The following is a 25,828-nucleotide window of genomic DNA, read 5'->3' on the forward strand; positions in this document are numbered from 1 at the left end:
TTTGTTATTTATTTGTTTCGCAGTAGTTTCATCAATCCAATTGCCCAATATTTTTCTTCAATGTACAAACAGAATATCTACACCGGACGTTTCGGTCATCTCAGACCTTCATCAGCGGTCACATTTTTTATCTGTTCTGGTGGAAGTAGGGGTTAATCTGGGCTCGGATGCGTGAATCATATTTATTGTGAAATTCAGATTTGCTCATCCCTAGTCAACAATATGGCAAAAGCGGACAACTTTAAATTTAGTACATAAAAGATATTTAAAAATGTACCTTTTATTACTTTCTTACAGTGCTTCGGAATGGAACTCTATTGACCCAGTAGAAAGGAAACGCCTTTGTCAAACTTCTCTGGATGATGGTGAATTCTGGTACATCAGTTTTATGTTCACTAATCACAGCTTCACTGGATGTAACTTATTTCTAGGTTAAAAGCTATGGACACTTTTTGTGCTGATTTGTGTAGCATTCATTCACTTCCAAAATGCAAAATTAAGCAACTTTCTAAACAGTGTGTGGTAAAACCTTTCTGCCATTTTGCATCTGCATAGTTTGTAAGTCCTTCAACTATATGCTGGTGTGTCTGAATCTGACATAAATCCATCAGATTAATGCTCCTGTATCTGACAGCTCTCTGCCTGGCAGATCAGAGAGTTGCTCATGCAGAATATTTATAGGGAAGAAAGTACACACAAGGCAGTTTGCAGGAGGGGAATCACATAGCATGTGTACAAGTGTAGAGATGAGCTGTAGTAGAGGATATCTGTACAAGCATTAAGTTGTGCTACTATATGAGATCAAGTGAAGGCAGCAGCATTGTGGACACACAGACCTCACATTCAGCAAATATACAAAGTGGGAAATCCACACAAAAAATGTAAAACTGTAAGGAGGTTGTACACTGAATATCACATGTATGAAAATGAACGAAGGAATGAAGATTGCAGACTGAAATTTTGTGCCACTCTTTTACTTAAGGTTAGCACCAGTGATGAGCAGCATAGTCAATATTTGAATTTGCAATATTTTGCTAATTTTTGGCCACATATTCGAAAATTCGAGAATTCATGATTGCGAAAATCTGTATTGCAATATATGCATATTGCAATTTCATTACCTATAACATATAATAGACAATTACACAAAGGCTGTATGCCAAAAGTCAGGTATGTGCTTACCAATAACCTATCCTTAAGACAGGTACAGTCAGCATATCTTACAATGGCAGCCTTGTGCAAAATGAGACATTTAAATCCAGCTCTCATCTGACTGAGAGCCAGTAAGCCTCAAAGTTGATTTAAGTTGGATAGCTTGGGGGGACCTGTGTACCTAGATCATTATCATTAGGGTGGCAAAAATTCAAAATGTTTTGGGGGATGCCAACTCTTCTCCCACTGCTTAGGAGGGCTGCATAAAAAATGTCAGTTTTCTAATTATCCTACAATAATCAATAACATTTCTACACTGTTTTGTCATGTAAACTAATTTGCATAAACTTGAATATGGGAAAGACATGCAAATTAGCAGAATCTGCCTTGTTTTTCAGCTGAAACACTATTTGCATGTCTTTCCCTTATTCAAGTTTATGCAAATGAGTTTACATGACAAAAGTATAGAAAGGTTATTGAATATAATATTAGGACAATTAGAAAAGTGAAAATTGAAAATGTATTAATGATAGGCTAAAAAACACTTCTAATAAAAATTTATTAATGATAGGTAAAATAGTAACTATAAAAAAAAAAGATATGGAAGATAGCATAGCATCAGGAAAAAAAATCTAGAATATTCGCAATTACGAAGATATAACATTGCAATAAAAATTAGCGATTAGAATATTTGCGCTCAACACTAGTTAGCACTAACATACAGTAGGTACGAATAATTTTTCATTCCAAAGGTGTTCATAGCCTTTAAATACATCTATGAAATGTTTAGCCGCTTTGGGAATGCATTGTTTTACAGATCTTGAGTAATATGATTAGAGATGAGCGAATTTCTCAAAAATTCGATTCGGCTGAATTTTCCGAAAAGATCTGATCTGAATTTGTCCGTGGCGAATCACGTTTAAAAAACTGCTATTTTCTTACTGTAGAGAGTCTGTATAGTGGTGTAGAACACTGTGCCCTGCAGTAACACGCTGTGTCTGCTGTGGTAGTGAAACAATACTGAGTTAGTATGACACGCACATGACAGGCGTCGCTCTTAGAATCACTGAACACTTGACTTGACATTTGGGCTATTATGGGGCCAAAACTGACCAAATAACTCAAGTGTGAACCCAGCCTTACAGGTCGATGTCAGCGAGAGGTATAAAGAACAGTGCAGAGGTCCAAGATCCTACTGTAGTGTGAAAGAGTGCACTCCTTTTTACACCGTTGTTAGCTGATTCCACATAGAGTTCTACAGAACCTCTTCTTTTAAACATTTATACAAGTAGAGCCCCCCCTGACAAAGTGGAGAGGGTGTCAGCAGTAAGTTTGTGTTGACGTCACTGATTATTTTTCCCTTCCTCTGATCCATCAGAACAATAACCCCCAAAAAGATGATGCTGTCTGTTGAGTATCCGCCTTTACTTGGTCAGCATTTGGTCAGTAATCTATCAGTATTGCTAAAGCCCCCCCCCCCCCCCAAAAAAAAGGAGTGCATCCAAAACAGAGATGACACGTAAATTGAAAATTTGCATGTCTTCTGTGTTTTGTACCCACTCCTGCTTTTGGCTATAAAATCATAAGCCAATTCTGATGGGACCATACAGGACTTACAGCTGCTACACAGACAGGATCCATTGTGAGTCTCATTTTTCCTTCCTTCTGACAGATCAGAATAAAGGACAAATAAATGATGATGTCAACCAGGCCAAAAAGGCAAAATAGTGGCCCAGTCATGGATTGAGGAAGGTGCGAGAACAGCTTGGGAAGTTCAGAGTGGCCAAATGACAGCAGCAGCATGAGGAGGCCACAGAGTGGCAATGTGACATGGTGTTGAGTTAGCAGCAGCATGAGGAGGTCAAAGAATGGCAAGGTGACATAGTGTGGAGGTGGTAGCAGTATGAGGAGGCCATAGAGTGGCCCAGCGACATAGTGTTGATTTAGCAGCAGCATGAGGAGACCACAGAGTGGCAAGGTGACATAGTGTGGAGGTGGCAGCAGAAGCAGCATAAGGAGGCCACAGATTGACAAGGTGATATAGTGTGGAGGTGGCAGCAGCATGCGGAGGCCACAGAGTGGCAAGGTGACATAGTGTTGAGTTAGCAGCAGCACGAGGAGGTCAAAGAGTGGCAAGGTGACTTAGTGTGGAGGTGGCAGCAGCATGAGGAGGCCACAAAGTGGCACAATGACATAGTGTGGAGGTGGCAGCAGCAGCATGAGGAGGCCACAGAGTAGCAAGGTGACAAAGTGTTGAGTTAGCAGCAGCACGACGAGATTACAGAGTGGCAGGGTGACATAGTGTGGAGGTTGCAGCAGCACGAGGAGGTCAAAGAGTGGCAAGGTGACATAGTGTGGAGGTGGCAGCAGCATGAGGAGGCCACAGAGTGGCCCAGTGACATAGTGTTGATTTAGCAGCAGCATGAGGAGACCACAGAGTGGCAAGGTGACATAGTGTGGAGGTGGCAGCAGAAACAGCATGAGGAGGCCACAGATTGACAAGGTGATATAGTGTGGAGGTGGCAGCAGCAGCATGAGGAGGCCACAGAGTGGCAAGGTGACATAGTGTTGAGTTAGCAGCAGCATGAGGAGGTCAAAGAGTGGCAAGGTGACATAGTGTGGAGGTGGCAGCAGCATGAGGAGGCCACAAAGTGGCACAATGACATAGTGTGGAGGTGGCAGCAGCAGCATGAGGAGGCCACAGAGTGGCAAGGTGACATAGTGTTGAGTTAGCAGCAGCACGAGGCGGTTACAGAGTGGCAGGGTGACATAGTGTGGAGGTGGCAGCAGCATGAGGAGGCCACAAAGTGGCACAATGACAGAGTGTGGAGGTGGCAGCAGCAGCATGAGGAGACTTAAGTGGTGAGTAGAGATGAGCAGCATAGGCAATATTCGAATTCGCAATATTTCACAAACTCTTTGGCCTAATATTCTCCATAAATTTGCAAATTTGAGAATTCGTGATCTCCAGTCATTATTTTCTTGATTGCAAAAATCGGCAATGTAATATATTCGCGTTAAAAATTCGCGATCAACACTAAGTGGTAGGCAACTTTCCTATTGGTTGCTAGGGATGTTGCTAAGTGCTGGTTTTCGCAATAAATTCACAATAAATTCGTGAAAAATTCACGATGAGAATATTTGCGATCATGGCTATTCGAGAATACGAATATATAGCACTATATTCTAAATATTAGCGAATTCTTGAAGTGGCGATATTCACGATTTAAAATTTGCGATTCGAATATTCGCACTCAACACTAGTGGTGAGGTGGCAGCAGCATCAGGAGACCAAAGAGTGACCCGGTGATAGAGTGGGGAGGTGGGTGGCAATAACAGTACCCGCTGACGATGGTGGGTGTGAGAAGTAGCACTTGGCATCAGATGTGTGGCATCAGGCGTGTAGCAGCATCAGAATAGTAGCCATAAGAAACCGGTCTCTTTTGTCAACGTTTGGGTGAGGTAGCATGGATGATCTAATTTGATGCATCAGGCATTGGTGGGTGGAAATCCTGGCTGATTCACGCCTGATTCATCTTCACAAAGGTCAATCTTTCCACATTTTGGGTGGACAGGCAAGTTCTCCTTGGGGTAACTATGGCTCCCGCCACACTAAACACTCACTCTGATGCCACACTACTGGCTGGGCAGGATAGATTTTCCGGGGCAAACTCGGCCAGTTGCGTCCACAAATCCAGTTTGGCTGCCCAGTCATCCAGTGGATCTTCAATTTGGGGTGTTGTCCAAGTATGCCACCACCTGCTGGTTCAGGTTCTGCACCAGGTCTATCTGCTGCTACTGCTGGTGAGTAGTTTTTTCAGTAGGCGAGTTAAGAAAGCTGCATATTATCAACTCTAAACTCAAGCTGCTGCTGATGTAGCTGGAAATGCTCCTACCCTCCCCCACCCCGCCACTGCAGCCATGGAAGAGGAACGAGAGCGCAGAGAGACCACCGGTCAGACCTGCGAGAGGATGGGCGATGGCACAGATAGGCAGCGGCCAACTGACTGCATAGGATGTCTCTATATTAATTCAGTTTGTCCTCCCTCTCAGTGGGTTTACAAAAGGCCCCCTTTTTGGACCGGCAGCAAGGGTCCAACAAGGTGACAATTCGACTGTAACTACCCAAGCAAGTGAGGATGCAGCGGGCCATTTGCACAAATGACTCAGAGGAACTCCCTGCCTCCATCTCCACTGAATACTGCCATGGTGTGTCTGGGTCATCTACCTGGTCTTCCTCATCTCCCTCTTGCTCCTTTCGCTGCTCCTGCTCCTCCTCTCCTGTCATCTGTGTAGAAAAACCACCCATTTCGCTGCACATTTCTTGTGCTCCAATGTTCTTCTCCTCCTCCTCCAGTTCAGCCCCCACAGGGCTCCTGTGGTTGTGAGATGTAGTCTCCACGTCTCAAGTCCCCTGAATAGCCAGATGCACCAGCATCTGTTCCAGGATATGAAGCAGTGGAAGGACGTTGTTCATACCGTAGTCCTGGAGACTGACAAATAATGTTGCATCCACAAAGGGCCTGAACAAATGGCAGGTGTTACGCATGAGCTGCCACTTGCTTACATCAAAGTTAAACAGGGGAGTACTCCTGTCCGTTTGGATCATCAAGAACTCATTCATGTCCTTTCTCTGTTCGTATAGTTGGTCCAACATATGGAGGGTGGAATTCCAACTAATGGAAACATCGCATATCAGCCTATGTTTGGGGATGCCGTTCTGCCGCTGCAGCTCAAGGAGGGTGTGTTTGGTGGTGTACGAGTGGCTGAAGTGCATGCAAAGTTTCCTGCCCATTTTTAGGATGTCTTACAGATGGGTGGAAGACTTCAGAAACCGCTTGACAACCAGATTGAACACACGCACCATGCAGGTTGCATGGCTCAGCCCTCCTTGACGCAGCACGGACACCATGTTCTTTCCTTTGTCGGTCACCATGGTTCCGAATTTGAGTTGTCGCTGAGAAAGCAAGGATTCATTGAAGAAGGACACAGAGCAGTTCCTCCCCTGTGTGACTCTGTTTGCCCAGGCAAAAGAGGTATAGAACAGTGGGACACCACCATGCCCTGCACATGTAGTATGCTGGAGGAGCACTGTGAATTGTCCCTGCAGTGGAGGCTCAGGACCTGGTGGAGGATGAGAAGGCAGAGGCGGACGTTGTCGCAGGACCAAAGGTGTTAGAACGTGGAGGAGGAAGCGGCGTCACCTGGCCAAGTTGCTGGTTTGAATGGGCAGGAACCACATTTACACAGTGGGCAGTAAAGCACATAACTACGGTACTTGACCGTAGATACAGCTCCACACATCTGCGCTGCCATGCTCTTTGGCAGACACCGACAGGCTCAAGAACTGGCCCACCTTCTATTCTACATATTTGTGCTGGGCTGGTACTGCCTTTTTGGCAAAGAAATGATGGCTTGGGACTCTCCACCTCGGCTTGGCACAAGCCATCAGTTTTTTTTTAAAGGTGCAGAGTCCACAACTTGGAAAGGGAAGGACTGCAGCACCAGCAACTTGGCCAGGAGCATGTTCAGCTTCTGCACCGTTGGATGAGTGCACGCATACTGTTGTCTCTTGGCCTTCGCTTGCTGATCGATTGCTGAAGGAATGACTGACGAGGTGTAGGAGGGCAAGGAGCAGAAGCATCAGGACCGGTAGATGATGGGAAGGACAGACAGCTCCCTTCAGCTGAGGTGGTGGAGCCTTGACTGCCTGAAACCGGGTGCGTGCCACTGCGTGATGCAGCGGCAGGCTGGACCACCACTTGAAGCCACGGTTCTTCCAGGCCACTTTATGGTGACACTGCATATGTTGAAGCGGGGCTGTGGTGCCAACATTGGCACCCTGGCCACGCTTCACCTTCTGCCCACTGATTCGGCAAATGGCCATGTTCACCTCCTCCAGCAGCTTATCAAAAAAACTGCCACACCACCGAGTAGGTGATTTTACCCCCAACACTCTGCACTGACTGCTACCACTGCTGCCTCGGTGAACCCCTGCACCACTACTTTCCGGGCAGGTAGGCTCCCAACCTCCCACTGCTGCCACCCTGCTGACTCCATGCCACGATACAGACTTGCTGGCTCCACCGCTGCCTCACTCAAAAGCTGCCACCCTGATGATGAAGGACTTTCGTCACCCGGCTCCCAATTGCGATCAGCTACATCATTATAGAGTACTGTCTGCAAGTCACTGATGTCCTCCTCAGCGATCTCTGAGCCAGGAGTCTGACCGCTCACAACACCAGCTATTATGCCACTCTCCTAATCACTACTTGCCCGCCTAGTAGAGGAAGCAGCGGATGTCTCCAACAGATTGTGGCTGGGCAGTAGCTGCTGACTGTCTTTTAGTAACTCGTCCTCGCTGTATAGTGGAGCTTAGTAGTGTTAAGCGAGCACCAAAGTGCTTGAGTGCTCGAGTAGAACACTTTGTGATGCTCGGGTGTTCTACCGAGCACAATAAAAGTAAATGGAAGAACCCCAGGCAACACCTACTCTGAAGAGGAGAGGGTGTCGGGACTCTAGTTCGGCTTATGAGTCCCTGCTCTGACTCCATATATAGCTATGTCCATATATGGAGTCAGTGCTTGGTGACACCCCAGCGTATTTAAATCTAATTTAGCTTTTAAGTTTCTGCTGGGATTCAAACTCAAGACCTTCTGTATTAGAGGCAAGGCACTTAACTACTCAGCTATAATAGCTGCATAGCCAGTTACTGTTTTTAGTTTTTTTAAAAAGACACTTCTACTGTAAAGGAATACTTACTACTAGTAAGTATTCCTATACAGTAGAAGTCTCATATATATATTTTTTTTTAAATAAGTGATTGGCTATGCAGCTATATAGTGTAGTGGGTTAAGTTCGAGGCTGTGATGCAGAAGCTGTGAGTGTGAGTTCAAATCCTGTCACAAACTTTTTCAGGAATAGAGGCTAAAGTTAAACGCAACAAGCGTTTAACTCATGTGCCCTTAGAAGCCATCACAGGCATGGCTGTGATTGGCCAGTGCAGCATGTGACCCAGCGTCTATATAAGCTGGAGTCAGGTAGCGCTGCATGTCACTCTGCTCTTACTAGTGTAAGGATAGGATGCTGCTGCTGGGAGGAAAAGAATAGTAAAGAATCTATCTATTATCAAAACTTGTTGTTATCTCTGCGATCTACAGCGATTTTTATTTATTTATTTATTTATTTAATTTTTGTGTGCGTGCAATGCAACATTTTTATAACCTGCCCTGAGACCAGTGACACAAAAAAAAGTTTTATCCATCTGTTAGTTAGTTGGGTGTCGGCGGCAATTTTGTGCAAGTTCACTGCACCAGCACTGCATATGTGCCAGGGACAATAACTTAATCCTGTTCTTTTAGTTCAATGGGCAACATATACCCGTTTTTTAAGTGCACCTGCACTGCATAGGCACCAGGGGAAGGGAAAATAATATAGGGAATCCTTTTGTGAGTTCAGGGACCCAGGGGGGGACATATTCAATTATTTTCTGTAAAGTACAATCCAATTAAATCCATCTGTTAGATTCTGTTCCTCATCCTCTACTGGCTCTTCATCCGGTCAGCGTAACACCTTCACCACCAACTTCAGCACAGCCAATGGTAAACGACAGCAGGAAGTTTTAAAACATATCTGTTTTGGGGACAAACCCTACACCGCGCAGGAGATATGGACGGGCCTTGAACAACAGACAGATGAGTGGTTGGTGCCAGTGGGCCTCAAGCCCGGCCTGGTGGTGTGCGATAATGGGCAAAATCTCATAGCAGCTCTGGGACTAGACGGTTTGATGCACATCCCTTGCCTGGCGCATGTGCTGAATTTGGTGGTGCACAGATTTCTTAAAAATTACCCCGATATGTCAGTGCTGCTGCATAAAGTGCGGGCCGTCTGTGCGCGCTTTCGGAGTTCTTACACTGCTGCTGCTCGCCTGTCGGCGCTGCAGCGTAACTTCGGCCTTCCCGCTCACTGCCTCATATGCGACGTGCCCACAAGGTTTAACTCCACCTTGCACATGCTGGCCAGACTGTGCGAGCAGTAGCAGGCAATAGTGGAGTTTCAGCTGCAGCACACATGGGTGAGTCGCTTTGCGGAACAGCACCACTTCACCACCAATGAGTGGGCCTCCATGCGAGACCTGTGTTCCTTGTTGCGCTGTTTCGAGTACTCCACCAACATGGCCAATGCCGATGACGCTGTTCTCAGCGTTACTATCCCACTTCTATGCCTCCTTGAAAAAATGCTTCAGACGATGATGGAAGAGGATGTGGCACAGGAGGAGGAAGAGGGATCATTTACAAGGGTTTCAGGCCAGTCATTCTCAAGTGGCTCCGAGGGTGGGTTCCTGCACCAATATACGCCAGGTACACAATTGTCCAGCCAGGGCATAGATCTGGAGGATGACGAGGTGGAGGATGAGATGGAGGAGAAGGAACCGTGTTCACATAAGAGTGGCACCAAACCAGCTCATGGCCTTCACTGGTGCGTGGCTGGGGGGATACAGAGGACACAGATACACCTTCCCCAGAGGACAGTTTGTCGTTGCCTCTGGGCAGCCTGGCACACAGCAACAACCGCATTCTAACTTGTGCTGATTACTGGATGGCCACACTGCCGGATCCCTGTTGCATGACAGCGTACCGTCCTAAATTCCGTCACTGGAGTGTGATCATAAGATGTGCGAGTACAAGCGCACGCTGGTAGATGCGCTGCTGATGGCATTCCCACCTGATAGCGGGGGCACAGTGGAAGCACAAGGTGAAGGCAGAGGAAGAGGTCGCCACCGCCAGCACCTCAGAAGGCAGGGTTAGCATGGCCAAAATGTGGAAAAGCTTTGTCAACACGCCACAACAACTAGCACCACCAGCTGATATGGAACGTCTTAACAGGGGGCAGCATTTCAGCAACATGGTGGAGCAGTATCTGTGCCACACGCCTACACGTACTGAATGATGGATCTACCCCCTTCAACTTCTCAGTCTCCAAATTGGGCACATGACCTGAGCTTGCGCTTTACGCCTTGGAGGTGCTGGTCTGCCCTGCAGCCAGTGTATTGTCTGAACATGTGTTTAGCACGGCATGGGGGCGTCATCACAGACAAGCGCAGCCGTCTGTACACAGCCAATGTGGACAAGCTCACGTTCATTAAAATGAACCAGGCATGGATCCCACAGGACTTGTCTGTACCTTGTGCAAAATAGACATTTATACCGGCCTTACCCAGCCATGGTTATACTCCAGCGCACTTTCTCATTGTTTTATTTTTTATATTTCCCAATGTTTTGGGGTGTACCCTAATTTAAACCAAAAAGAAAAAATATTAAAACCAAAAATCAGTGTTGGCTACCTCCTCCTCATCCACCGCCACTTACACCTACACTGCTATGTCCACCACCTCCTCAACCTCCTACTCCATATGGACCTCCACCTTTTTTTTTACGTATTTTATGTTATTTTAAGTCATTTCACTAATTTGTCTGATACATTGTTGGGTGACATATCCCAAATTTTCGGCTGTGATATACCCCTGCTCTACCTAGTGGACAGGGAAATACATTTAATTTATTCGTCTGTTACATTGTTGGGTGACATTAAACAATTTTTGGCTGTGATATACCCCTGCTCTACATTGTGGACAGGGAAATACATTTCACTAATTTGTCTGTTACATTGTTGGGTGACATTCACCAATTTTTGGCTGTCATATACCCCTGCTCTACCTAGTGGACAAGGAAATACATTTCACTAATTCATCTGTTACATTGTTGGGTGACAAATGCTCATCTTTTGCGCTAGAAAGTACATTTGCGGCCTACACTGCATTTAGGACAGTACAAATGGTGAGGCCAGAACAAGTACAGACAATAGTAGGTTGGGTGGCTGACAGTGCCTCCAGTTCCTTCACATTGTCTCTCACCCATTCTCTTGCTGAAAGATCAGAGTTGGCACCTACAGCTCATGGCCATCTGTCTTTCAACTTACCGCCTTGCAAATCAGGCAAGCAGTCTGAGTCCCAAGTCATGCACCAGTCTCTTATGCTTTTTGATGACTCTGCTGGCAGGGTTTCCATGGGCCATCCACATAGCCCTGCACCAGAAGTTGAAGAGATTGAGTGCACCGATGCCCAACCACTTATATTTCAGGATGAGGACATGGGAAGACCACCGTAGCACATCTCTGATGATGAGGAAACACAGGTCCCAACTGCTGCGGCTTTCTGCAGTGTGCAGACCGTCAAGGAGGGCAGGGGTAAAGAGTGGGTGGAAGATGAATGTGGAGGTTGATGAGGTACTAGACCCCACATGGAATCAAGGTCATGCGAGTGACGTGTGCAGTTTGGAGGAAGAGGTGGTGGTCACACAGAGGCACAAGCACAGCAAAAGAGGGAGCAGGGTGCAAAAGCGTCTATTACATTCTTGGGTGACATTTTGTTATTTTTGCCGTGAATAAACCCCTGCTCTGCATAGATGACAGGGACCTAAATTGCAAAAAATCAAATGTTACGTTCTCAGGTGACATTTTACTATTTTTGCAGTATACAAACCCCTGCTCTGCATAGGCAGTGCAGTTTCTAGGTAAAATTTCTCTCAGGGCGAGTGTCAAAAAAACTACCCCCCCCCCCCCTCACAACTGCTCGATGAAATAAGTGTCTCCCTATTGTAAAAAATGTGGAACCACATTGCACGGACGGTCACAGTGACCCACTGTCCCATAGACTCAGGCTCTCACTCACAGCAGGCTTCTTTCTCAGCACTGCTCCGGGCGGGCGGTAACAGACAGGCAGGTAGTGCGGGCGGCGGTGCTCACCTCACTCACTGTATGTCACGCAGTGCGTGAGGTACAGTGAGTGAGCGCCACCGCCCGCACTGCCTGCCTGTGGGGGGACATTATTTTTAATAAGGATCACTATGGACATTATTTAGAATGGAGGCTGCTGTGGATGTCATTATAACTGTATAATGTCTGATAGGCCTAGTCCTGAGTTATATTACCCTGCCCTGTATAATAATGTATCCTGATACCCCTTAGTTATATTACTCCAGCGGGGTAATATAACTAAGGGGTATCAGGGATGGGTACATTATTATACAGGGCATGGGCAGAGTAATATAACTCAGCTCAGGACTAGGCCTATCAGACATTATACAGTTATAATGAGTAATGACACCAACAGCAGCCTCCATTCTAAATAATGTCCATAGTGATCCTTATTAAACTTAATGTCCCCCACAGTAACAGTGGCCCCCATTTTCATGTCTCCCACAGTGGCCCCCCCATTGTAATTAATGCCCCCCCCCCATTGTAATTAATTCCCCCCATTGTAATTAATTCCCCCCCATTGTAATTAATGCCCCCCCAGACCATCACTCGCCTCACAGCAGGCATCAGCATTGCTCAGGGGCTCAGGGCGGGCGGTAACAGGCAGGCAGTGCGGCGCTCACGCACTCACTGTATGTCACGCGCCTGCGCCGCCTAGTGGGAGGATCAGGCGCGTGACGTCAGTAAGTCTGACCAGGGCCGGTGCAAGGATTTTTGCCGCCCTATGCAAGATAAAAATTGACGCCCCCCCCCCCCCTTATCAGATCCGGAATTGCGGACCCGGATCCGCAATTCCGATCCTGAAAAAAAATAGTACATGTCCTATTCTTGTTCCCAATAGCGGACAAGAATAGGCATATTCTCTTAGTGCCGGCAATGTGCGGTCCGCAAAATGTAGTATTAATAACTAAACAATTAAATAATACACATATTGCATTGTCTACTTACCACCAGGACAATTAGATGATCTGGTCTCTGGCTGCAATCTGGCTCTTGGTCTGGCTCTGCGGACTCCCTTGTCACTCTCTTCTCCCCCCCTCCCTTGTCACTCTCTTCTCCCCCCCTCCCTTGTCACTCTCTTCTCCCCCCTCCCTTGTCAATCTCTTCTCCCCCTCCCTTGTCACTCTCTTCTCCCCCCTCCCTTGTCACTCTCTTCTCCCCCCTCCCTTGTCACTCTCTCTTCTCCCCCCTACCTTGTCACTCTCTTCTCCCCCCCTTGTCACTCTCATTCACTCCCCCCCTCCCCTTGTCACTCTCTTCCCCCCCCCCTTGTCACTCTCATTCTACTCCCCCTCCCCCTTGTCACTCTCTGTCTCCCCTCCGCCTTGTCACTCTCTTCTCCCCCCTCCTTGTCCACGCTCCTTCTCCCCTCCCCTCCGTTGTCACTCTCTCTTCTCCCCCTCCCTTGTCACGCTCGTCTCCCCCCTCCCTTGTCACTCTCTTCTCCCCCCCTCCCTTGTCACTCTCTTCCTCCCCCTCCCGTGTCACTCCTCTTCTCCCCCCCTGCCCTTGTCACTCTCTCTCTCCCCCCTACCTTGTCACTCTCTTCTCCCCCCTACCTTGGCACTCTCTTCTCCCCCCTACCTTGTCACTTCTCTTCGATCCCCCCCTACCTTGTCACTCGTCTCTCCCCCCTCCCTTGTCACTCTCATTCCCCCCCCCGCTCCCTTGTCACTCTCTCTCCCACCCCATCCTTATGTCACTCTCTTCTCCCCCCTCCCTTGTCACTCTCTTCGTCCCCCCCCCTCCCTTGTCACTCTCTTCTCCCCCCTCCCTTGTCACTCTCTTCTCCCCCCCTTGTCACTCTCATTCTACTCCCCCCACCCCCCTTGTCACTCTCATTCTACTCCCCCCACCCCCCTTGTCACTCTCATTCTACACCCCCTACCCCCTTGTCACTCTCACTCTCCTCCCCCTTGTCAATGTCACCTCTAATGTAGCGTGGCCGAGCTCTGTTCGCTCCGCGGTACAGGATCTTTTGTTTCCTGTACCCGGCTGACAGGAAGTGCTCACTTAGTGTGCACTTCCTTTCAGTCCGGCCGGGTACAGGAAACAAATGCTCCTGTACCCCGGGCCGGACCGAACAGAGCTCGGCCACGCTACATTAACAACTCAGCAGTCTGCAGCGCAGGCAGGCTGCGCAGCACTGAGCCGGCCGCTTAGGAGGCTCAGCATGAGGGGCGCCGCCGGCCGGCCGCCCGAACCTTTACCGTCCTACATAACCAAATTTTTATTTTATTTTTTTACCTCAACGGGCACCCCCTGCTTCTGACAGCGCCCCGGGCGGCCGCCCGCCCGCCCCTAGAAACGGCCCTGTCAGCATAGGTGACAGGGAACAAATTTTTGTAAAATCGCCTGTTCAATTTGGTAGGTAACATGAACCCAGTTTTGCCATGAATAAACCTCTGCTCTGCATAGTTGACAGGGATTGAAATTTAAAAAATTTGTCTGTTCCATTGGTGGGTGACATTAACTCATTTTTGCCGTTGAAAAACCCCTGCTCTGCATAGGTGGCAGGGACTTAAATTTTTAAAATTCGTCTTTAATTGACATGCGCCCCCTCCTTTCATTAGATTATTCTGCTTTAACAACTTGTCCCACATTTCCGCTCGATCACATTTCAGCCATTGACCTCCCTTGGATGTGGTATCCCTTTCTCATGCTACCTCTCCGGCATGGAACCCTGATTCCCCGCTACCCGTGATCACCATGGTAGGCGCATAAAACAACATCGAAAGTTGATAGGGAAAATTTCCAATTGGATCGTGGACGTCACAGGCACATGCGACATGGTGGAGCAGTATGTGTGCACACGCCTACACGAACTGACTGACAGTGGTCAGCTCCTGCAACTTCTGGGTCTCCAAATTGGGCACATGGCCTGCGCTTGCCCTTTACACCTTGGAGGTGCTGGCCTGCCCTTCAGCCAGTGTATCATCTGAACGTTTGTTTAGCACGGCAGGGGGGGGTTATCACAGACAAGGGGCAGCTGCCTGTCCACAGCCAATGTGGACAAGCTCACTTTCATTAAAATGAACCAGGAATGCATCCCACAGGACTTGTCCGTACCTTGTGCAGAATAGACACGTATACCGGCCTCACCCAGCCATTGTACTCCAGCACTTTCTCTTTGTTTTATTTTTTATATTTTCAAATGTTTTGGGGTCTACCCAAACTTGAACAAGAACAATAAAATAAAAAACAAAACCAAAAACCAGTGTTGGCTACCTCCTCCTCCACCACCACATCCACCGCCTCCTTAACCTCCTACTCCATATGGACCTCCACCTCCTAGATCAAGATTATTATTATATTTTTTTACATATTTTATGTTATTTTAAATCATTTCCCTATCCACATTTGTTTGCAGAGCACTTGCCATGCTCTTAACCCTCTAGCCCTTTCCATTACTTTTATAGAGCTGACTTTTATAGAGCCATTTTAGTGTTCCAAAGTTCGGGTCCCCTTTGACTTTAATGGGGTTCGGGTTCGGGGTCAAGTTCGGCTCCCGAACTCAAACTTTTTCGCAAAGTTCGGCCGAAACAGTCAAACCCGACGAATCCGAACAACATCCGCTCAACTCTGGTAATTGGCTATGCAGCTACTATAGCTGAGTGGTTAAGTGCCTCTAAAGCAAAAGGTTGTGAGTTCGAATCCCAGCAGAAACTTTTTCTGAAATGCAGGCTAAATTAGATTTAAATACACCGACTTGTTATCGGCCGAGCATGCTCGCTCAACACTAGAGCTGAGCCCACAGCATATAATACTTCTGTGGCTGAGGGAACAGAAAAGGAAATAGGCAGGTTGAGGGCACAGAGCCTGCTCCCGGGCCATGCCAACTAAGGGTTGTGTGGGGGTGACTGATATCACTTGGGATGAAGTGAATGACAGAATCAACCATTCTTACAACATGGTGTGAGTTTCACCGGACACATCCAGAGCCAATCGGTCACGCTCACGTGAAAGAGGCCTTACTCTGCTGCGACCTGTGCCTGCGCCAGATAAAATTAGACCTCTGCCCCTCCCCTGTGCAGGGCCTGTCACGTCTCTGTCTGACATAATGTTAAATCAAATAAGTAAATAAAAATTAATACACCCCCAAAAAAATGCAATTTTGTCATTTCACCAAACAAAGGCAAATAATACTTATTTTTTGCCACTAATACAAACAAAAAAAGGCTTCATAACCTATAACCGCACCGCTGAACTGCAAATAATAATTTAATGTAATTTTCTCACTTCACCAAACAACTAATAAGCCCTTTTTTTTTGCCACTAATAGATGCCAAAAAAGACTGTATAACATATAACTGCACTGCAGAATGGCAAATAATATTTTTTAATACACGCCAAAAAGGGTTGTAATTTTCTCACTTCACCACACAACAGCTAATAAGCCCTTTTTTTGCCACTAAGGCTACTTTCACACCTGTGTTAGGTGCGGATCCGTCTGGTATCTGCACAGACGGATCCGAACCTATAATGCAAACGATTGTATCCGTTCAGAACGGATCCATTTGCATTATGAAGAACAAAGTCAAAACGGATCCATTTTAAATTGCACCATATTGTGTCAGTGAAAACGGATCCGCTCCCATTGACTTACATTGTAAGTCAGGACGAATCCGTTATGCTCCGCATCGCCAGGCGGACACCAAAATGCTTTGGTGTCCGCATCCAGAGCGGAATGGAGCCAAACTGATGCATTCTGAATGGATCCTTATCCATTCAGAATGCATTAGGGCAAAACTGATCTGTTTTGAACCGTTTGTGAGATCCCTGAAACGGATCTCACAAACAGAATTCAAAACGCCAGTGTGGAAGTAGCCTAATAGATGCCAAAAAAGGCTTTAGAACATATAACTGCACCGCTGAACGGCAAATAATACTTTTTTTGCCACTAATACATGCTAAAAAGGCTATAAATTTCTCACTTCAACACACATTGGCAAATAATAATTTATTTTGCCAGCAATACATGCCTAAAAAGGCTTTAATTTTCTCACATCACCACACAATGGCTAATAAGCCCTTGTTTCTTTCCCCACTTATACATGCCAAAAAAGGCTTTAGAACATATAACTGTACCACTGAACGGCAAATAATGCAATTTTTTTGCAACTAATACAAACAAAAAAAGACTTTATAATATATAACTGCACCCTTTGCAACTAATACAAACAAAAAAAAGACTTTATAACATATAACTGCACCCCTGAACGACAAATAATACAATTCTTTCCCACTTATACATCCCACAAGAGGCTTTAGAACATATAAATGCACCACTGAACGGCAAGGAAATTATTGATTTTGCCAGTAATACATGCCAAAAAAGGCTTTAGAACATATAACTGCACCTCTGAACGGTAAATAATACATTTTTTTTGCCATTAATACATGCCAAAAAGGGCTATAATTTTCTCACTTTATCACACAACAGCAAATAATACTTTTTTTTCTCACTTATACATTCCAAAATGCTTAAGAACATATAACTGCACCGCTGAACGGCAAATAATACCTTTTTTGCCACTAAGGGCCCTTTCACACTTGCGTTGTCCGGATCCGGCATAGAGTTCCGTCGTCGGGGCTCTATGCCGGAAGAATCCTGATCAGGATTATCCCCATGCATTCTAAATAGAGTGAAACCCATTCAGGATGCATCAGGATGTCTTCAGTTCCGGAACGGAACGTTTTTTGGCCGGAGAAAATACCGCAGCATGCTGCGCTTTTTGCTCCTGCCAAAAATCCTGAACACTTGCCGCAAGGCCGGATCCGGAATTAATGCCCATTGAAAGGCATTGATCCGGATCCGGTCTTAAGCTAAACGTCGTTTCGGCGCATTGCCGGATACGACGTTTAGCTTTTTCTCAATGGTTACCATGGCTGCCGGGATGCTAAAGTCCTGGCAGCCATGGTAAAGTGTAGTGGGGAGCGGGTAAGCAGCATACTTACCATCCGTGCGGCTCCCGGGGCGCTCCAGAGTGACGTCAGGGCGCCCCAGGCGCATGGATGACGTGATCGCATGGCACGTCATCCATGCGCATGGGGGAGCGGGGGAGCGGACTGTAAGTATGCCGCTCCCCCGCTCCCCGCTCCTACTATGGCAACCAGCCCTTTAATAGCGTCCTGGCTGCCATAGTAACACTGAAAGCATTTTGAAGACGGATCCGTCTTCAAATGCTTTCAGTACACTTGCGTTTTTCCGGATCCGGCGTGTACCTCTGGCAAGTAGAGTACACGCCAGATCCGGACAACACAAGTGTGAAAGAGGCCTAATACACCCAAAACAAAGGCTTTAGAACATATAACTGCACTGCTGAATGGCAAATACATTTTTTCTGCCACTAATACATGCCAAAAAGGATGTAATTTTTTCACTTCACCGCAGAGTGGCTAATAAGCCATTTTTTCCCACTTATACACACCAAAAAAGGCTTTAGAACACAAAACTACACCGCTGAACGCCAAATAATACATTTTTTGCCACTAATGCACGACAAAAAAGGCTTTAGAACAGGCATCCTCAAACTGCGGCCCTCCAGCTGTTGTAAAACTACAACTCCCACAATACCCTGCTGTAGGCTGATACCTGTAGGCTGTTTGGGCATGCTGGGAGTTGTAGTTTTGCAACAGCTGGAGGGTCCGCAGTTTGAGGATGCCTGCTTTAGAACATATAACTGCACTGCACAAGGGCTAAGAAGACATAGAAATATTTCCTAGTAATACACCCTGTTGATGGCTTTATCACACAGCACTTGCACCCCAATAAAAAAAAAACGGTTTGCTGAAATTACAGAGGTATCATCTGTTGCAAACCTTAAAGCAGCAGTATAATGGCAATTTGTATCCCCAGTCAGCGTGGCAAGGTGTAATCGGATTGTTCCTATTGCACAGGCTGTAAAGTCCCTTATTGAACCCTGTTCTGCTTCACTACTGTGGAATAATTCCTCCCTATCCTTTCCCTACACCTCTAATGCTCTTTCCCTGAACTTCTATTCAGCAAAATAAGTTTTCAAGTCTTTCCTAGCACTTTCACTAGCGCCTGCTGACATCTCTCCCTGCACTAAGTACACTGGAAAATGGCTTAATCCAAGATGTCTGAGGCTATTTATAGGTATGACATCACAGGTTTTGCGGGCTGCTGATTGGCTGCATGCATGGCATTGTGGGTGATCCCTCATTCTCAGAGTTCTTTGCTCCATGTCCTAACATGTGCAGCAGCCATTTTAGGAAAAAATGTGATTCGTTACCACGAAGGGTGAGGAATTTCGGATCGAATTCCACTTCGTCAACTTCGATTCGCTCATCTCTAAATATGATATTTTGTTAGGTATGCAGTTTCTGCCTGCCTCCCTCCTGCTGTCCCTTGTAGATGCGGACACTGCACTACTCACCATGCCATCTGACGTCCTGGTCGCTGGTGTTCTCATGATGTTGTTACCTCCATCATCCTGCCTAGTGTGCCCTTAGGGCAAGCACGCACTCCCATCCAGCCTTTTAAAGTGCTAGTATGCAGCTCGCTAAACCTTTCTCAGCCAATGGCTGAGAGTCCCTGGTTATTTAAGGCACCCTTTCCAGGAAAAGCATGCTTGAGCTTTTAGCTTCCCTGTGACCTCAAAGGTGTTTTGAAGACTTAGTGCTTCAGCGATTCTCTTGTGTTATCCTGTGTTATCCAGTCCGTGTTCCTGCCATGTATCCATCCTGTGTATTCCTGACCTCACATTTCAGCTTTCAGTTCATGTTCATGCTTATGCTTATGTTCACCTAGCCTGTCTGCTTTGTATGTGCTACAGTTTTTCTTCCTACCTGCCTTGCTCCTGCATCTACCACAACTCCACACCCAAGCTCTCCTAATGTGTCCAGTAAGTGTTGCCAAATATCCGCAATTTCAGTAGGGATTATGGTGGTGTTTCCCTGCATCTCAACCATCCAGCTTAGTTTCTTACAATCAAGTTCTGCCACAAACCACATATAAGTGAATGATCAGACTGTACCTGGACTTTTTGTGATTTTGTCAGTCTCGTTTTTTTGTTATTCTAAGCTCCTGCTGCTTGCACCAGTGGGTCAGCTGCCAACTATACTGGGACTATTACAAGAGGTAAAAGGTCTGGTTGGTACCCTACAGCAAAGTCCAGAACCCTGTACAAGGGTTAAAGGGTGAATAACAAGGGAGAGGTGGAATGACACCTTTAGGGTTTAGCACAAAGTAAAAACAAGTTAGTTGAGTATCAAGAGTCACAGCTCAGTCTGGTCTCTTATCCCCTGCCACAGCTCTGCGGCGGTTTGCTGTTTGTCCCCTAAGCATATCAGCTTCAGCTGGGCCTGTTGCCGCTCCCCCACTGCAGTGCTACAAACCGGATTCCAAAAAAGTTGGGACACTATACAAATCGTGAATAAAAACTGAATGCAATGATGTGGAGGTGCCAACTTCTAATATTTTATTCAGAATAGAACATAAATCACGGAACAATAGTTTAAACTGAGAAAATGTACCATTTTAAGGGATAAATATGTTGAATCAGAATTTCATGGTGTCAACAAATCCCCAAAGTTGGGACAAGGCCATTTTCACCACTGTGTGGCATCTCCCCTTCTTCTTACAACACTCAACAGACGTCTGGGGACCGAGGAAACCAGTTTCTCAAGTTTAGAAATAGGAATGCTCTCCCATTCTTGTCTAATACAGGCCCCTAACTGTTCAATCGTCTTGGGCCTTCTTTGTTGCACCTTCCTCTTTATGATGCGCCAAATGTTCTCTGTAGGTGAAAGATCTGGACTGCAGACTGGCCATTTCAGTACCCGGATCCTTCTCCTACACAGCCATGATGTTGTGATTGATGCAGAATGTGGTCTGGCATTATCTTGTTGAAAAATGCAGGGTCTTCCCTGAAAGAGATGACGTCTGGATGGGAGCAAATGTTGTTCTAGAACCTGAATATACTTTTCTGCATTGATGGTGCCTTTCCAGACATGCAAGCTGCCCATGCCACACGCACTCATGCAACCCCATACCATCAGAGATGCAGGCTTCTGAACTGAGCGTCGATAACAACTTGGGTTGTCCTTGTCCTCTTTGGTCCGGATGACATGGCCTCCCAGATTTCCAAAAAGAACTTCGAATCGTCACTCGTCTGACCATTTTGCCACACTCCATTTTAAATGATCCCTGGCCCAGTGAAAACGCCTGAGCTTGTGGATCTTGCTTAGAAATGGCTTCTTCTTTGCACTGTAGAGTTTCAGCTGGCAACGGCGGATGGCACGGTGGATTGTGTTCACTGACAATGGTTTCTGGAAGTATTCCTGAGCCCATTCTGTGATTTCCTTTGCAGTAGCATTCCTGTTTGTGGTGCAGTGTCGTTTAAGGGCCCGGAGATCACGGGCATCCAGTATGGTTTTACGGCCTTGACCCTTATGCACAGAGATTGTTCCAGACTCTCTGAATCTTCGGATGATGTTATGCACAGTTGATGATGATAGATGCAAAGTCTTTGCAATTTTTCGCTGGGTAACACCTTTCTGATATTGCTCCACTATCTTTCTGCGCAACATTGTAGGAATTGGTGATCCTCTACCCATCTTGGCTTCTGAGAGACACTGCCACTCTGAGAAGCTCTTTTTATACCCAATCATGTTGCCAATTGACCCAATTAGTGTTAATTGGTCTTCCAGCTCTTAGTTATGCTCAAATGTACTTTTTCCAGCCTCTTATTGCTACTTGCCCCAACTTTTTGGGGATTTGTTGACACTGTGAAAATTTGAATCAACGTATTTTTCCTTTAAAATTATACATTTACTCGGATTGAACGTTTGATCTGTCATCTACGTTCTATTACAAATAAAATATTGACATTTGCCATCTCCACATCATTGCATTCAGTTTTTATTCACAATTTGTTTAGTGCCCAACTTTTTTGGAATCCGGTTTGTACACTGCTTCCAGCTACCGACTGGTAACTGACTGGTGCTGCACGTGGATAATTTAGAGGTGGAAGTGGAGGAGTAGGGGGAGGAAGAGAAGTGGGGGTTGGAGCCACTAACATAGGCTGCTGAAGGCCTCAGTGTCCACAAACCTAAATGGCAAAATTTCCAGGGCCAGTAATTTGGAAAGCTGCGCATGGACACTGAAGTGGATGTGGTCGCTTATGGTGCTTGCAAATGTCCAGGAGCAGGGCGGGAGGCATCTGGGCCTGCGCCTTTGACGGGATTGGCCAGCATGTAACACAGGGAAAGAGGAGGCAGTGGTGTGAACCACAGACACAGATTGGAGACCCAGGAGTTCGTCCCACATATTATGGTGCTTGGATGTCATGTGGCAGATCATGCTGGTGGTGGTGAGGTTGCTAGTTTTCACACCCCGGCTCATTTTAGTATGGCACAGGTTGCAAACTACTATTCTTTTGTTGTCCGCACTTTCCTCAAAAAAGCGCCAGACTGCGGAACACCTACCACTTGGCAAGGGAGATTTCCACAAGGTGGTGCTCCGTGGTACAGTTGCGGGGCCTGTTTGGTGTAGCCCGCCTTCTCCCTTTTGCCATCCCACTGCCTCTTACAGCCTGTTGCGGTGCAGCAGATCCCTCCCCCTCTGTACTGCTGTCCTTGCTCTGCTTTCCACCTTTCCAGGTTGGGTCAGTGACTTCATCGTCCACCACCTCCTTTTCCACTTCCTGACTCTGCTCATCCTCCTTACTTGTTGACCTAACCACTACCTCTGTGATTGACAACTGTGTCTCATCCTCTTCATCTACCTCTTGAGACAGTAATTGCCGTTGAGTTATTGGCAACTGTGTCTCATCATTATCCACCTCATTAAACAATAATTGCCGCTCCCCACCATCATCTTCTTTTGATTGTGGATGCTCAAGAGTTTGGGGATCAAGGCACAAGATCTGTCCTTCTTTAAGCTTGCTTGGCGAGAGGGCCAAATCAAGGAATGGCACTGAAAAGAGCTCCTCGGAATTTCCGAGTTTGGAGTCACTTGTTTGCCCAGACTCTCCATGGTGGGAGGAAGGAGCATCAGGTTGAGGATTGGGTACAGCAGACTTTTGGCTACTGAGACTGGACTTGGTGGAAGACAGGGTGGTGCTTAACCGACTGGAAGCATTTTCTGCTGCAATTCAACCGACCACCTGGTCGCACTGGTCTGACTTCAAGAGTGGTGTTCTGCGCCTCTCTGCAAACTGGGACATGAAGCTAGGTATCGTGGATGAATGTTTTTCTTGTGCTCTGGCAGCAGGCACAGTTTCACCGTGCCCAGGGACTTGGCCTCTGCGTGCACCATCAGCATCACAGCCACTGCTACATCCTTTACTGTTCGCCTTCTTCATATTAAATGTTATATATGACTGAAAGTCTGTCACACGTATATTGTATGGTAGGATTTGGAAGTGTATGTGCAAACAAATTTAAAAAGATATTTTGGATGTGGATACGTCACACAGGAGATATTCCTCAGATAATGTCAATGCTGTCACCAGCGGCTAATAAAAAATTACAGGGAATGTCACAGGTATTTGGCATGAGGAAACGTTATACAGGAGAGGTACCACCGGTAATGTCACTGTCCACAGCGTCTACGCAAAAGAGCACACTGTATGTCACAGATACATTTTTGTTTCACAAGGTATGGAGGGTGGAGACTCGAGCGTTGCACTCAAGCACATAAGGTATTCGGCCGCATGCTCGATTATCACTAATAGCAAACACTCTTAACAGATTTCATTTAAGAAGATGAAGTAGATTCTGCCTACAGTTTTCAAGTGCTGGTCTTTGTTCCGCTACTTGTTTATTACCTCAAAGTTATGCAAGAAATAATTATTTTCAACTTTTAATTTGCTACATTTAGGGCACACACCCTGTTGATGAATCTTGGGTAGTAAAATAAAATTAGTTTGTACTTGGCATTGTTTTATGAGACTTTTCCGGTTAGAAAAGTGTTCAAAATTATTAGTAATTTAAGGTGCACTTATGTGTTGATAATAGGGGCTTCATAAATATGCCATTCAATCTGAATGCCATATTTTCCAATGTATTTACCCAAGAAAACTGGCATAAATACATTAATAAATCTGCTCCAATATCAGCTATAAAGTAAGGCATTTACATATTTATATTACACGATTTCAGGTCATCACTGGAATTTCTTGGGGGATTTATTGATGTAAAATTAAATATTGATTACAGTTTTTATGTACATTTTCATTCAACAATTTTTTGCCCTACACTTAACACCTTAAAAGGAATCTGCCACAATAATTGTGGACTATTATCTTTTAGTTTTACATAAGTAGTACTGCACAGAAGGAGTTCATATAACCATTTATTATTGTCTGACTGCCCCCTGTTATGGCAGTGGGTGTGGAACTACTGTGTCAACCAATCAGTTTAGCTTAGGGCTAAACCTAAGGGCACAATACTGTCAGTCCCCTGTTATTCATTCAAGTTTAACCCCTTTACAGGAATCTAGACTTTGCAGCAGAGGAGTCACCAGGACTCTATCTCTTGGAGTAGTCCCGGTATCGTTGACAGTCGACCCACAGCGGTCAGAGACACTGGTGCAAAGCACCAAAGGATCAGACAAAACTCATTCAGTAACAGGCTGAGGTCGGGATAGACAGAAGTCATGTGAACATGTGAAACGGTCAGAGGTCGGTGCTGGCAGCAGAGGATCACCATGGTAAACAGGCAGAGGTTGGGTCAGAATGTAGAAAATAGGCAGATTTTGGCTCATAGGCAGTCAACAGAGAACAATTACCTTAGCAAGGAACTTAGAATGCTAAGGACCTAAGTCCTCAGGCAAGGAAATGAGGTCAGCAGCACAGTGTTATAGCAAAAGCTGATTAGCAAATTGGAAAGACTAGCCGCAGCAGAGCCAAGTACTTTCAGTACTGAAAGGGTTAGGTTCAATGAAGAGACATACTGTAGGGTGAGTGGAGCAGTGCTCACGCCTGCCCAATATGGTAGGGCAGAGATAGGTATGAGCTGCTGACATAAGACCCTTTATTCCTCTATTGTCAACTTTTAAAACTGCACTAAAATAAACAATCTGGGCTCCTGTGTCATGCTAATATAATAGAGAGGACTTTTGTGTGCATGCACAAAAGTCCTGAATATTATATATTCAAACACCTTTAAATGCTGAAAGCGAGGGAATGGGTGTGTGGGTGTGGGTGAGAAATATTCATTTATTACTGCAGATAATAGATTGTGGTAACAGATTCCCTTGCACATTCCATGATGAAATATATTTTCCTTAAAATAACACCAAAAACAACAAGCAATTGTTTCTTTCTATACAACCATGTGGGGATAAACATCGGCAGGCATCTGCCCCCATAAGAGATTTTTTTTTTTTTTTTGGAAAGCATAAAAAAAATCCCAAAATGCTGTGTGTTTTTAGCTCCTTTCTGAAAACCACCATGCATGTACGGCAGATGATGGGTCTTTAACCACTTTAACCCCGCTAGCTGAAACCCCCTTAATGACCAGAGCACTTTTTACACTTCTGCACTACACTACTTTCACCGTTTATCGCTCGGTCATGCAACTTACCACCCAAATGAATTTTACCTCCTTTTCTTCTCACTATTAAGAGCTTTCATTTGGTGGTATTTCATTGCTGCTGACATTTTTACTTTTTTTGTTATTAATCGAAATTTAACTATTTTTTTGCAAAAAAATGACATTTTTCACTTTCAGCTGTAAAATTTGCAAAAAAAACGACATCCATATATACATTTTTCGCTAAATTTATTGTTCTACATGTTGTTGATAAAAAAAAAATGTTTGGGAAAAAAAAAATGGTTTGGGTAAAAGTTATAGCGTTTACAAACTATGGTACAAAAATGTAAATTTCCGC

General features: G+C 45.8%; 1 protein-coding gene across 1 annotated transcript in view; it reads left to right on the plus strand.

Moving 5' to 3' along the window:
• CAPN9 (calpain 9) overlaps positions 1-25,828 on the plus strand; it is a 274,900-nt gene that overhangs the window by 188,414 nt on the left and 60,658 nt on the right. The window contains exon 8 of the mRNA XM_044285648.1: positions 298-375. Coding sequence (XP_044141583.1) covers positions 298-375 — 78 coding nt within the window. The remainder of the gene's footprint in view (positions 1-297; positions 376-25,828) is intronic.

Source organism: Bufo gargarizans, chromosome 3, assembly GCF_014858855.1.
Source record: "Bufo gargarizans isolate SCDJY-AF-19 chromosome 3, ASM1485885v1, whole genome shotgun sequence".
In the NCBI taxonomy this organism is placed as follows: Eukaryota; Metazoa; Chordata; class Amphibia; order Anura; family Bufonidae; genus Bufo; species Bufo gargarizans.